General features: G+C 43.2%; 1 protein-coding gene across 2 annotated transcripts in view; it reads left to right on the forward strand.

The window, feature by feature from the left end:
* LOC119180959 (R3H domain-containing protein 4) overlaps window positions 1-15,324 on the forward strand; it is a 69,000-nt gene that overhangs the window by 24,504 nt on the left and 29,172 nt on the right. For both annotated transcript variants that reach the window (XM_037432114.2, XM_037432113.2), the window contains exon 5: window positions 6,930-7,071. In XM_037432114.2, the coding sequence (XP_037288011.1) occupies window positions 6,930-7,071 (142 nt within the window). The remainder of the gene's footprint in view (window positions 1-6,929; window positions 7,072-15,324) is intronic.

Raw genomic sequence — 15,324 nt, forward strand, 5'->3', positions numbered from 1 at the left:
CACCATACTTAAGTCCATCGATAGGGCTAGCAGGCCTGAGTGTATTGGCTGAATACGTGACCTCAAAGATATACAACTTTTAAGTACAGGGGCCAGATATTCTCAAGTTTTCGGTTCTTATTCCGAACAGCTGGTACTAGAATTAAAAAAAAAAGAAACTTTTTGTTGGCACTGTGATTTATCTTCCTCGCCTCAGAACTGCAAATGAGATGTGAAATGGATATTCAGGAATATTTCTTGTTGCGCATTGACGGACACTGTGAACTGCTTTGCGAGGTCTCGGGTTCATTATCTTTGACACAATGTGCAATGCTGCGCCGGCGCTGGCCTCAGCACTCCATATGGCTGGAGATAAAACGGCAGGACTACTCAGCTGGCACTCGGCTGACTGCCTGTGATAATCGCAGTGATCTGAACGCTGTCACCTTTCGGTAGCAGTATACAGTAAAATCTCGGTGTAACGAACTTCATGAGACCACAGTAATTTGTTTGTTATTTTGAAAGGTTGTTATAGTGAAGGCCCGAAAATTAACCACAAATACTTATTTTCTACCAACCAAAACTACTTACCTTTACAACGGTGGTTCCTAAACTCGGTTTTCACGATAAAAAAACAAATGCACAGTTGAACAGCAAAAAATGCGCGTTTTCTTAAATAAGTCTGATTTTTTCTTTTTACGCGTGCGGCACGAAGTTTGCAGCGGGAAAGCCTCCAGCTCATCCACATTCTCCACTTTCTCCTTAGCGAAAACTGCTTCCGCTTCTCTGTCGCAAGCAGAGATGAACTCATTGTAGTAGCACCGCAGCGAGAACGCAGACTTTCTTTGCGGACACGATAAGTAATCATTGAAAAGATTAACACGACTGATAAGGCCTCCTCAGAGAACACCTGTACCCCTTTGGCCTCCTAGATCCCATATAGAAGTGACAAAAATAAGTAAAACCGGAAGTGTCGTGGCTGTCGTCGCCTCTTTCGAAGAAAAGAAAGAACTAAAAAAGAAAATTTTGCGCGTTTCGTTTTCTGCTCCCTTGCTGTCTCAGGTTTTCCGCGCCCATGCTTCCTGCTCCGCCACTCCCACTCTGCTCTCTGCATTGCTCAACATGCTCCCCTCTGTTGCCCTCGCCTCTGCACTTGTAAACCTGCAGCGTCAGCGTTTCAATAAAAAGAAAGAAAAAAAGTCCCCTTTCGTTTTTTTTTCTCTCGACACCGTCGTGCATCTTCCCAGAAGCAAGGCGTCGATTCGCTGTGTCGTCTGCTTGCCTACTACTACGGTGGTCACGACGTATTGCAGAACATGTGTTCGTAGTACTGAGGCATTGTTAATATAATGTGGAATTAAATTAGCACTCGTTATTCCAAAAAGTTCGGTATTATTAAGCATGTAGTAGCGAAATGATTTTACGTTGAAACTACTAGCAGTCGACGCGGGATTTTCAAAAATTTTGTTAACCTGAAATGTTCATTAAAGTGGTGTTCGTTTTACTGAGATTTTACTGTATTTATAATTCAGTGCCCTGAATTTGTTTATAACAAAAGAATGCTACAAATAATAAGTTAGAAATAGAAGTTAGGGTTGTTATTACTGGTTCATTGACGAAAACTTTACGTCGATTAAGGAGATTTCACAATGAATTCGTCTGGTTACACTGTGCGACCCTGAGCTCATGCTAACCTTGGCGCTCTTCCTATGGTTTGCCGTTCTGTCTGGTAGCGCTGACGCGATGACGCGGAGTGAAGTGACGCCAGGAAAATGTTGGCAAAAATGCTGCATATGTTTCGGGCTTTATCCATTGCCGAGGCTACCGCCCTCTTCCCTTACTCAGCGAGCCCATGCAGTGTCTCGCGGTCTTTTGTTTCTTTTTTTCTTCCCTCCACCCTTCGTGTCCCCTCCTCCTCTGTAATGATCTCGGCGCTCGCTCCCCAGCGCGTCTCCTTTCAGAGACGCACTCGCTACTGCATTTGTCACAAACATTTTTTGGCAACCGCATTATAACCGGTCTTTCATCCTGGGGGACTGCACAGTAAGTGGTATGCATGTAGCAGAAATATTTTTCGGGGGGGGGGGGGGAGGGGAAAGGGGCACCGCCTTGAAATGGTCATTTTTTGTTAATATGCCAATGCAAAAAACAAAAAAATTTGGGGGGGGGGGGAGCATGTGCTTGTTGTTCCACCCCCTGGCTACACCCCTGATGGTTTTGCACTATAAGCAGTTACGGTCTAAGTGGTCTACACTGTATCGAAGTTTGAGTGTGGTAGTAGCAATAATATTAGGCTGTTATGTACTAAAACCACAGTATAATTATGAGGAGTGGCGTAGTACAGGGCTACAGAAATATCGAGCATTTGGTGTTATTTAACATGCACTGACATCGCACAGTACACGAGCCTCTATTGCCTCCATCTAAATGCGACTACAGTGGCTGGGATTCAACACGCAACTTTTGATTTTGCTGCCAAGCGCTGTAACCACTACACCTCCACGGTAAATGTTGTAGTAGGAGTAGTGGTACAGTAAATACCCGTTAATTCAAACTGATGCCCTTGTCCCAGCACAGCCCTGTGTACAGTAGACTCTTAGTAAATGGAAATTTGTTAAACAGAACAACTGCTTCTGGCCAAATCGCTTTCATGCTTGTCTTCTGCACACCTGGTCATCTCTCGTTATACGGAACTCCTGTTCAATGGAACATACTTTCCCATTCTTTTCTGGTTCCGCTTACTGAGAGTCCACTGCATTTCTATGGACAAAAACTCCAGATCACTCGAATGCATGGGTATCGACAATGGTTAATACGAACTAGGAGCCCCTGGTTTTTCGCTCTTCGCAGAAGTCGGCCTTATAACACTATAACAAATACAACAAAACCAAACTAAAGACAATCTAGCAGAGATGCTAAACATCGAAAACAGCAGCATTTCTTAGCAGATAATTCAGACACTGCACAGAAGCTCTTGAGCAAGTGACAGAAATGCCATAAACAAGCAACTGTAGATTGCTGATTACTTTTAATATTGATTGCATTAACTCTACTATATGAGTAAACATTATTTAGAGAGCATAGGTTGCTTTGCGCTCTGCCCACGTTGTGTGGTATGATGTACATTAACTGTGGTGTGTGCCCGCTTCTCTTAACTCTGCTTAGTTTGAACACATTGATAGTCTCCTTTGATTTTGAATTAACAAGCTTTTACTGTAGTTGTATTCAGGGGTGGATCCAGCTGCGCATTTGAGGGGAGGCGGTGACTTAAAGTAACACCGGAGATGGGGGCGTGGTCATTACTTTTTTTTGTTTTTACTTGCACAAAAACTCTATCATAGGATAAATACTGTTAATGTCTACTCAAAGCAAAGGGATCCCACTCATTTATCCTGATTGGTGATAGCAGGTGAACGGCAAGCACTGAGGAGAGGGGAGGGGATGCTGACAGGTTGGGGGAGAGGGTGAGCATACCTACTGCCTCCTTTTGGATCTACCACTGGTTGTAGTAGTACTTTAGTTGTAGTAGTAGTTGTAGTAGTACTAAGTCCTAAGTCACCCTCAAAGCTCAATATGACAAACATGAATACAAGGAAATAACGCTTATAAGGAAGTAAATGAAAAATAAAGTTGCAGTAGATATAGTGTTATGAATATACCTGTATAGTGAATTTCTGGATATAACGAACTCATTTTTATGTAAGATGCAACTTCATTATAATAAGGTTTACGTGTAGTAGTATAGTAGTAGTGTTAGTTTAAGGAGGGAAAAGGTGCTTTTTTCTGCAGTTTACCGGGGATAACAATGCAGTGTCATTGAGTATGAGGAAAATGGAATGATAAAAAAGATAGGAAGCAGCATTGGCCTTTTTCTGAAGGAATCAGTAACCACAACAAATAACGTCACGTGAAGTACAGTGCTCCTCGATTGAAACGCGACAATTAGGGGCTGATCTATGCTCATGCTTCCATTCTTCCACCTCCAGTTTGTGTCATATCGGCTAAACTTCGACTTCAGCAGTTATGCCAGAGCTAACAATACCTTCAGTGGCGAGATTCAAGGTGACACAATGCAGTGATCTTGAGCAGTCAGCCATGGCAATCGTTATAACAAAAATTTGGATATCCCATTTTAATCTGTGAGAGCAGTACCCCCCTCCCCCCTTCAGAACAAAATCTGGTTGATGCCCAACTGGGAATCGAACACAGAACATCCTGCATTGGAGTTGGATGGCCTAATCTTAGGATTCTAATAATAGATAGGCACCCAACAGGTGCTGCTCCTTGAAAAAGCTGGTTTGTACATGGACTTCTGTGCCTAATATTCATGCTCGCATTTTGAATGCACTGGTGGCTTTGTTTATTGCTGGGTTTTGACTTTTACTTTGGAGAAAAGAATGGGTAATTGTGAACCTCGATAACTCATCTGAATTGGTCAGCCTGAAAGAGTGGTGAAGTGTAATTGCAGAAATTCCTTGGGAAATAGCTTAGAGAACAAAGCTTAAGTAAATCCACATACCTACAGTCGAATCTCGTTATAGCGAAACTCAGAATAACCATTTTTTGAGATTCAAATGTCCATTGGTTTAATGTAAAAATATTTCACTACTATGAATTTCAGAATACCAAATGTTTCAAAACGTATCGAATTTATCCCCCTTATATCGCCACAACACTTCAAAATAAGAAATAGCAATTTTAAAAAGTTACTCGCGGCTCTAAAACTATGCTCAACTTCGCTCCTGCCACTATCATCATCACCTGAACGCTTGTGTACTTCTCTATCTGCCCGCCCTATTCAAATGTGCGGTAGCCTATCGCTATCACCATCATTGCCTTGTACTTGCTTCATGCGTCAGACTTTGCCCCATTACCTTCATTTTTGTCGGGCAGCTTTACCTGCGCGCTTGTCGCTAGATTGTTTTCTAGCTTTTTGGTTAGTGGTTGAGCGTTAAATATGAGCTTCGGAAGGACCATGAAAGGAGTGCTATGACAGGGAAAAATGCAATGCGAGTGACTTATGGGATGGATGAGTCGCCCATGATTACTCGTGCATGCTTCACTAACGCTCGAACGCTATGCACAGTTTGACGACGAAGCATGCACGAGAGCTTAGCTGGTGATCGATAAGATCCACACCGCGATAAGATCCACATCAAGGAAACAATGACGAGGGCAAAGGCAACGTTGAAACAGCGCGCGCGAACCAACGTGAAGAATCTGTCGCCAATGCTTCGCAGTGCGTAAAAAGTATGCCCACACTTCAGAGTTCGTCTTTCAGCAGTCAAACTCCCCACATCAGTATAGACCTCGCTCTACCTCAAATTAACGCGCACTGGTTCTGTAATATTTCATATTTTACTCTTAGTTGTTTTTTCACGCTTATTGGAGTGCAATACGGTCACACAGGTAGGCTACTCACCCGTCTGTGCTTACGATTTTCGCGCTTACGATTTTTGCGCAAATTTTTAATACTTCTACTACATTGACTTTTCGAAATAACGAATGATTTTCTGTGGTCCCTTGAGATTCGTTGTATCGAGAGTTTACTGTAATAGCCATCATTTCCGCGCTAGCGGAAGCATCATGCATTGTCGCCCTCATAGACACCTACACCTGATTTCTTTCTACTGTACCAGTATGAAACTTTATGGCACTAAGCACTTAAATACTGTTGTCTACTGTTCCTCTCCCTCATTCCCTCCTTTTCTTTTCAGTGTCGCCACTACAGCAGAAAATCCATCAACCAGCATCATAACCATTTCAGGCGCCACCTATGAAAAACTGTCTGTAAATGTGTCAAATCTTTACAACGTTACTTCAAGGCACTGAATATTCTGTTGCAACAAGAATAATGAGATTGTTGAATTTATGTGTGTTATAGGAACTTGTTCTCACTAAGTTGTAATTAAATATAACTTTATCCTGAAGTCACTGATCCTTACTTTTGCCATAAACAAAATTAAATCTCAGGCTAGAAATACAGGGCAAATTCATTTTTGCTTATGTCAATCTTGAGCGAAGAAAAATTGTGCTTTTCGCATTGCTTGCAGAAAGTGGCACGTCGCATGACCCGTCGAAAGTGGTAGTGCCTTGAGAAAAGTGATATCAGTACACTGCAAAGTGAAGTTAAATGAAGACAAATTTATTCTGCAAGAGGTTCAATTCATCCAAAGTATGATATACCTTGCTCTTTCTTGGCCTCTTTTTGAAATAGCAAGAACGAGTGACGTACAGAATTGTGTGCATAGCGTCTCAAAGGATTAAAGGGGCCGTGCAACACTTTTTGGGCATAATCAAAAAACGCTGCCGATTGGTAGTCGAGACATCGGAGACCACACCTACCAAGCATTTTAGCATAGCATGTGGCCTTGAATGTACAATGAATTCTCAAAATCGGCTGATAATCGCTTTCTCTTTTTTTTTAGGAAGGATATTACAGGCCCGAAATTACTACAACCCATGCCTCGTATCGGCCACTGGCTGGTTTGAGCATGGTGTGCTCAGTCGTTACAGGGACCCTCGCAAGAGGCTGTGACTTGTCCATGCATCTGTACGTGATCGCGCAGAAATGTGCATTTGAAAGGAAAAAAGAAGACAAAAACGCTCAAGGTCACAAAGTGCACTTGACACATTTTCTTTCACCATGCCATCCCTCTCTGCTTAGTTTGCAGCGTTTTCGTCAAGAAGAGAGAATGCAATTGCAGTGGGCGATAGATATTTGTAACGAGCAGAGAGCTCGTACTGAGCGGATTCTGAAAACTTTTGCGGCAATAAGCTGCTTTTGTGTATAAATTCCATGGCTACTTGCAAAAGCGTTGCAGGGCCCCTATAATGCCCAGTTTTATGACATGACTGTTGTTTGCCAGAATTGTATCATGGAAGGCATGCAGTAGTGTGTGGTAGACATTCCTTGTCGTTCAACACCAACACCGGTGTCTGTGGTGCAGGGAACGCTCTGCCTGCTGGAGTCTGAGCTGTGCCTGAGTTTTGAGCGCGAGCCTTGCGGGGAGAAACACTACCGGCTGGCCAGCAGCTTCGAGCGGCTCCTGCTGCATGCGCTGTGCCAGTACATGAGCCTGTTTGCACACAGTGAGTGTTCCTTGTTCCTGGGCCAGTTGGGCGCGTAGTCACCTGGTTAACAAGGCAACTGTCACGCTGGAAGAGACACAATTTTTCATTGGGTTGAAAAACTAACTCAAAGTAATATCAATGTCAAATGAAATGCGAACAGTGGCCAGCATTGGGAACGGTATAACATGCATTGACTAGTCTTCACCATGAACATGTCCAGGGCTAGTGCACCAGAGTGCTGCACACCTGTGAATGGTGATAACTGGATGGTGTGCACGAGTGCATGGCACTGTTCATGTTTCATTTGGCGCCGATAGTACAAGCAGTGCACTCTGTGAACAGACATCGCCGACCGCAGTTGTTAATCATCGGTAATCTAATCGTAAGTTGGGACACGTTGCCTTTTATACACGAATGACTGTAAATGGGTTATCTGCAGATTAAACTCTACTAATTGCATGCACGCAATCTTAGTGGAGCCATGTGAAACAGTCTTCTGTTCTCGTGTGTTCTGTCCTGTATCCAGTCGTAGTAACAGTTTTTGTTGTAAGCGAAGTTGTATAACATGACAATAAAAAAATATGAGCGTGTGTTCACAATAACAGTGCAGTGTTAAAATAACAGTACAGTGTTTGAATTTTTTTCGACATGTATGTCTGAAATTTCCGTACTTTCAAAATGAACTACTAATAGCTGAAAAGGTGGTTTCACTGCAGAGATGTGCCACTTTTTCGTTAAACTGCCAACTCTTAAAATTGTGCACTGCCATGAAGGCTAACTTTATTGTTGAAGGTAGGCTAAAAAATACAAATGTTTTTTTTGTGTTAGTGATAATGATCAAAGCACTGCTCTTACTCCAAGAACAAAAATGGCAAGTGAAGAAATATGAAAAAAGAAAATGCAGGTGGTGACATTGCCTTGAATTTTCCATATCATCTTGGCATGGTTTCATAAACTTCAGCCGTGTTTGCTAGGACCTGTGCAATCATCATCATCATCATCATCATCATCATCATCATCAGCCTGACTCTGTCCACTGAAGGACAAAGGCCCATGTTCCACCAGTCAACTCGGTCCTGTGCTTGCTGCTGTCACTTTATACCCTCTAACTTCCTAATCTTATCTTCCCACCTAACTTTCTGTCTCCCCCTACCCTGCTTGCCTTCTCTGGAAATCCAGTCAGTTATTGACCAGCGGTTATCCTGCTTACACGCTACATGTTCGGCCCATGTCCATTTCTTCTTCTTCTTGATTTCAACTATGATATCCTTAACCCCAGTTTGTTCCCTAATCCACTCTGCCCTCTTCTTGTCTTTTAATGTTACATCTATCATTTTCCTTTCAGTCCCTTGCTGCATCATCCTCAATTTAATCTGAGCCCTCTTTGTAAGTCTCCAGATTTATGATCCATAGCTAAGTACCAGCTAGATGCAGCTGTTATATACCTTCCTCTTGAGAGATAGTAGCAGTTTACCAGTCATAATTTGAGAGTGCTTGCCGATTGTGCTCGGCCCTATTCTTGTTCTTCTAGTTACTTCAATTTCGTGGTTCGGCTCTGCGGTTATTACGTGTCCAAAGTAGATGTAGTCTTTTACAACTTCCAAGTGCACTATTGCCTATCTCGAAGCATTATTCTCTTCCGAGGCTATTGTACAGTACTTTCATTTTCTGCAGAATAATTTAGGATATACCTGTGCAATCATTTGTTGCTAAAAACGGTTCACAATGTGCTCTAAGAAGCACCGAGCCTGAACCAATTGAGAAAATTTTATTGAGCCAGTGTGGCCAAATATGTTGTAAGATATTGAAATTTGTGATGTCACACCGACATTTATGGGTTGGAAGTTTCACGTTGCAATTCAAATTTGAGAGTGACATTTATTTCTTTTCTAATAATTTACATATGATCGAGAAACTGATGAGAATAGACATCTGAAAGAATGGTTTATCTGCCTAAACAAATTTCACGTTAGTGCTTGCTAAACAGCCAGTGAACAGACTCCAACTTTTTTATAATAACATCTCACAAACAAGCTCGACAATTCGTGCAGAAAGCTGCAATAATCACATTTTAGGCACATCCGAGCATGTCTGATAACCTTCTCAGGGTGTGATTTCACAGATCGGAAATTGTATTTTTCATAGTTGAGGGGGGAGGGGTGACATTGGCACAAAATGATTTCTCAAACTTGGCCAATGTAGTTCATTTTTACTGATTAGGAACTGCATAGGATTTACTTGAATGTTAACATTCGACAGAAGTCTGTCTGGTTGGGTATGCAAACTCAGAGATGATTTAAACTCCAACCAAAAAAGCTTTTTAAGAAACCCGACGTTTCAGAACCAACTTTGTTTCTTTCTCAGTGGAAACTGCAGGACTACCTAGCAGCCGCGTCTTCAAAGCACTCGCGGGGTGGGTAATGACCCCCCAGTAGTCCTGCAGTTTCCCCTGAGGAAGGAACCAAGTTGGTTCCGAAACGTCTGGTTTCTTCAAAAACTTTTGGTTGGAGTTTAAATCATCTTCCGGCATAGGATTTAGTAAACACCAACAAAATGTATGACGTCATAAAATTAGGTGTGGCAATTGCAAGACTGCATCGCCACCGGCATTTTTTTTGTGAGCATTTTTCGTGCTTGCCAAGCATCTTCTTGCAACAAGGATGCTGACATTAGAATTGTGAAAGAGTCAGTTACTACATCAGAAAAACTGTTTTTCTCTTTAGTATTTCTTTACAAACACGTCACATGTGTGTACAGTTGGCCAAATCTAGCTATCGTGCATGAGTGGCAGTTTTTTTTGTGTATCTTTGACATATGACCGAATTTCAAGTTTGAAAAAAATGTGAGGACAAGTGTATGCCAACAAAGCACATGTCCATGGGGCAATTTTTCGTAGTAACTTCGTTCCATAATATGGTGTTGAGAGACAAAAAAAGTGTCCGCTGCGAACAGTAGTTGAACTTCTTGCCAACTAGACGTGGGCCAGCTATAGGAAAGTTTAATATGTGACATACAGTAAAACCCCTTTATAAGAGACATGCTACAGACAGCATTTTTCGCCCTTTATATGAGATGTCTCTTATAAGCAGGGTACCTCGTATGTATTTTCTTATAAACTCTTATTTTGCTGTAGGTGCAGTGGTGTCTCTTATGAAGGGGTTCGACTGTACTTGACCTCCTGTACCTGGCATGTTTGAGGTCTTCAAATTCTGCGACTTTTCAAATTCGCTTTAAAATGATTCAATATAATAACCAACCTTCCACCAAAAAACATTTATATTTTCACTACCAAGTTGTTCGTCACGTGAACCTTGTGTCGAGCCTACACATAACGGCTCCACTTGAAACAACCTCTCGCTTAAAACAAACGATACCCGTGTGACCGTGGAAATTTATAATATTTCAGTGGCACAAAGTCCCACTTACAACGAATGTCTTTGAGCGTCGCCGATTCGTTAAAGCGAACAAAGTTGGCTCTCCGGCGACTTCCCGGGAAACCACTTTTGACCGACCCATGGATTCTTATCATCTTATTTTAATCATCGGCCCATGGGTTCTTATCAATAAACGCCGGCCCTGCCTCCGCAGCCCTCTATTTGTGGCTCTCCCCAACTTTTTTGTTATGTACCCCTTCTGTTCTTTGTCTTCCTGCTACTCTGAGCACCCCGCATCGCCAGACGAGGTCCGTGTTTGTACACTGTCACCGATATTTCGAAGACCGGTCGGCCAACTAAGTCTTTCCCCAGTTTTTGATTGCTGGTGCTGTTGTGACATTTTTCTTTTTTACAGGTCACACCGTTTCGCTCATGTGACCAATCTGGTGATGTCACTAAAACATCACGGCTGCTGCGGTGCTTTTGTTTTTACCATCATAGTTCATTTGAAGTCGTGACGGCAAGCCAGGGTGAGGTGAAAAAACTATGAAGAAAACTATTAACGGTGATAATATCACGACTGAAGAGATGGCAAGAAGTATCTAAAAAGTCTTACACGTGAACATGGCTTTCTCAGTAAGTTCAGGTTCTTTCGATGTTGTAGAAACTAACTCTCACCACTCGACACTTGAGATGCGCCACACGAGGGGGTACAGCAAAGTGGGAGAAGAAAACATGCTGCCGCTATGTAAATAGCGGCGATTGACTTGCTGGTCGCTTAAAGATGAAGTAAAAATGCTTGAGAAGTTCTAGTGAAGGCTGAGGAAGACTTGTATATACAGATTGTACAGAAGTTACATAAGTACAAACATCAAAGTTACAAAAAAAGAAAGAAAAGAAAACGCTTTCGTTATGAACCGTCTTCTTCAAGGCTACCCTATGGGATTCGGCAGAGCCGACGGTGCGTAACACCTCAAGCCCGATTCAGAACGCTTGGCGGAACTCCGGGACCTCTTCTTATTCCCTCGGTGCTCCGCTCTTACACAATAGTTGGGGTATCTTCGCCTGTTTGTCCTGTGATAGGACAGTACACTCGGTGAATCAAAAACCCCGCCACGGGGACGCCACCGTCATGTTTGTGAGGGCTCATGCCCTCTCCCTAAATAACACAACAACCAAAATATAAAGAAAACAAAACTAGAAAGCGCCATAGAGACATGGGACAAGCTCAGTGGCCCGCCATTATCTACACTTGGAGCTACAGGTACTGGGCTTTGCGGCCATAGAACGGCTTCGCGGTAACACGTCAACTCTTTGACGACGGGGTAATAATCTGCCGATCCCTTATGCGCTATATGAGGAATCGTTCGCTGACTGCACGTGGCTCCACTTACGAGCTCATTTGCAAGGATTAACATGGAAGCAGTGGAAGACACGGTATCAAGGGTGCCGCTTGCAAGTGTCGCAAGCTCGCCAGCTTTCGAGAGCTACCCCACCAGACCGGGACGAAAGGCTTGTGGCGATCCTCGCGGTTTCATCACGCACATTGCCAGAGTGGCACAAAATGCATGCGAAGTTAGCACGCAAACAGCATGCAGCTGGGCTGCAACCGAACCGAAGTGAGGAGTCGCCGCGCCTCGCTGGGTCTCAAAAGAGGCTTATTGATGCGTCGGCCAACAGTGCTGTGAGGCACTTTGGGGGCCTTCACAATGACGTATCTAATCCCACCACTTTTGTGGTCCATGTGGGAGTTGGTTGCTTTTTCCTGAGTTTACAGGAACTCGAAACGCTTCGTAATCTCAGGCAAATACATGGCCATGTTTGTGCGGTCAGGGCTAATCCGGACGGACACGCTTTGACTAACTGCCATCAAAGCAATGCTGCGTGCTGGAGTAAATGCAGCCAATGGCTGTAATGCCTCCTCAAGCTAACGGCTCAATGTAAATGAATGTAAACCACAAACTGCCGCACAGCCACATCCTACCAGGGTTCTACATCTTCTGTGGAACAGATGAAAGTCAGCAAAAGCTCTTTTCATGTCAGAGCCATCATCATCGAGGTTTTCGTGTGCTGTGAGGCGTTTGCAATTTGTTTCGGGTCGTTCTTCCGTGCACACAACCATATGGAGGTCACTTCGGGGGCAAAGTGGTTTGTGCTCCTTGTTTTGTGAACTCACTATGCCTGTGAGATAGCCTCGTGTTGAGACTTCTTATTCGCAGCGTTTAGTGTTAGCAAATGCTTCCAATTTGTACGGACATGCACATGTAACGTGCTGCTTATGTAAGGAAAATACTATGTTGCGTTGTTTTGTGGTGAAATGGTACAAAAGTGTTAGTATGCTGCTCATTCGCTTGCCTGTCATGAAGTGTTATTACTTCGATGCAGTTTAATTAGTTTGATCTGAAAAGCTCGTGCAAATGCATTGTGCACTGTCTTGGTTGAACTCTCATTTTTATCAGTAAACTGGCCTGTGCCTTCATCATCGTGTAGATGCAGGTTTTCGTTTTCTCTTTGGACCTTTCCCTATTTCACAGTACGAGCACGCGAATTGTTCGAATCGTGAAGACAGAACAAGACAGTTCTCTGTGTATGTTTGCCCATGTCACATTCGCATTATGGTGTTCGTAACAGCCTACTCGCATCCTCAATTGATATTTGTGGTTTAACGTCCCAAAACCACCATATGGTTATCAAAAACGTCGTAGTGCAGGGCTTTGGACATTTCGACCAAACTGTGGTTTTTAACGTGTACCGAAATTTAAGAACAAGTGCCTACAGTATTTTTGCATCTATCGAAAATGCAGCTGTCGCAGCCAGGATTCGATTTCACAACCTGTGGGTCAGCAGCCGAGTACCTTAGCCACTAGACCACCGCGGCGGGGCTACTCGCTTCCTCGTGATATTTACTGTACAATTTGACAGTGCATGACAGTTAACACCGGGATGCAATCATGCGTATAATTTATAATGTCGTCCCTGTTTCTGCACATTATTAATTCCTGCCAGCTTTTTTGTGAGAAATTGTGCTGCACCCCTTCACCCTAGACATGCTGTTTATACTGGTGTTGAATTCCCACAAGGGATGTCTTTATTTTTAGTAAAGACCATCACAAGACACTTGCTTGAAAAGCTAGTGAAACAATCAGTAATATAAGGACGCATATATATTTTATTTCATATTTTCAAAACACTCCCCATGCACTGTAAATCTAGCTGCAAGCCGACTTACTTTGCCTCTTGCTGTGTACATGGATTGATTGCAGTGCGACGACGATCACTCAAAAGTTGTGTAGAGAGGCCCAGAAAAAGGTTTGTAACATTGAATGCTAAAGGTAACTTTCAGGAGCCCTAAGCAGGCAGCAGGTTACCAAGATTGCTTTGTGAACTTCACAGTTTAGTATAAGGTTCTAACCAAATACTATAGTCTTTGACAGGTTTGAGAGTTCAGAAATATGTGTTTCATTTTTGAGAAAGTGATCCCAACTGGATGGCAGTCCACCTTCCCAGAGGCCACTGAAGATACTGAACAAGGAAGGGGAGCGAAAAGAAAAGTGTACGAGATCAAGGGGCTGATTAGGGTCCCGCAGGAAGAGTGATTCTGAAACTGCTTTGGCCAAGCTAATTTAATGGTTAAGGGGGAAAGGAGTCTTGTGAGGTATGACAATTCAGAATACCTACGAAATAGCTTTCTCACAGTCCCACAGCAAATTTGGTGCTGTATAATTGGCATCCTGAAATACACATTTCTTAATCTAGCAGCTCAAAAACAAAAACGAAAAAATTGCCAGACTCAATAATGACTGTAGAAAACAAAAATAGGTGATACAAGTGGCATTAGGTGAAATGTGGTGCCCTCTGGCATTCCCAAACTTTTTTTTTGGGCATAATAGTACATGTCCCCCTGACACGCACTTTCCATTGTCTCGTAATTCCCTTGTTCACTGCCGCTAAACAGAATTCAGAGCTAGTCTCACGCTGGTTTACCACTGAAATATTTTTTGAAAGCCTGCCTTTCTATCTCGTTGAGCTCGCCCCGCCGCAGTGGTCTAGTGGCTAAGGTACTCGGCTGCTGACCCGCAGGTCGCGGGTTCGATTCCCGGCTGCGGCGGCTGCATTTCCGATGGAGGCGGAAATGTTGTAGGCCCGTGTACTCAGATTTGGGTGCACGTTAAAGAACCCCAGGTGGTCAAAATTTCCGGAGCCCTCCTCTACGGCGTCTCTCATAATCATATAGTGGTTTTGGGACGTTAAACCCCACAAATCAATCATCTCGTTGAGCTCACAGTGTATCAGAAATAAGGCAACTTAAGAAAACGTACGTATGGTTGCATTCCAGTTTCAATTGTCATGCGGTACAGTAAACTCCACGAGGAAGCAGGTAGGCTCTTACGGGCACCACAACACAGACATGATCAGAAAAACGTACGCAGGGAAGTGTCTCATTCTGTCTTCACGATTCAAATAATTCGCACGCTCATACTGTGAAATGGAAAAAAGACCAAAAAGCTAACAACGAAAACAAGCACCTACACGGTGATCAAGGCACAGGCCAGTTTGCCTATAAAAATGAGAGCTCAACAAGACAGTGCAGAATGCATTTGCAATTCTTTTCCAGGATAAACTAATTGAACATGCGTGAATGTGTTGCAGCGTCGACGCAATAACACGTCCACAGCTATAGCTTGTTGCCCCATTAAATGACGGGCAAGCAAATGAACGGCATAGTACAGTGAAATCAGGGGACCGCGGAAATTTCTTTGTTATTTTGAAAGGTTATTGAATTGAATTGAGTTTATTTGCCCTGAAAAAAAACTTACAAGAGCAGGAGCAGAGACTAACAGCTATACAGCCTGACAAAGGGCCTCTGCTCCTAAATACAGTTTGGTATGTAGGCCAC

This window comes from Rhipicephalus microplus, unplaced genomic scaffold (assembly GCF_043290135.1).
Source record: "Rhipicephalus microplus isolate Deutch F79 unplaced genomic scaffold, USDA_Rmic scaffold_14, whole genome shotgun sequence".
Taxonomy (NCBI): domain Eukaryota; kingdom Metazoa; phylum Arthropoda; class Arachnida; order Ixodida; family Ixodidae; genus Rhipicephalus; species Rhipicephalus microplus.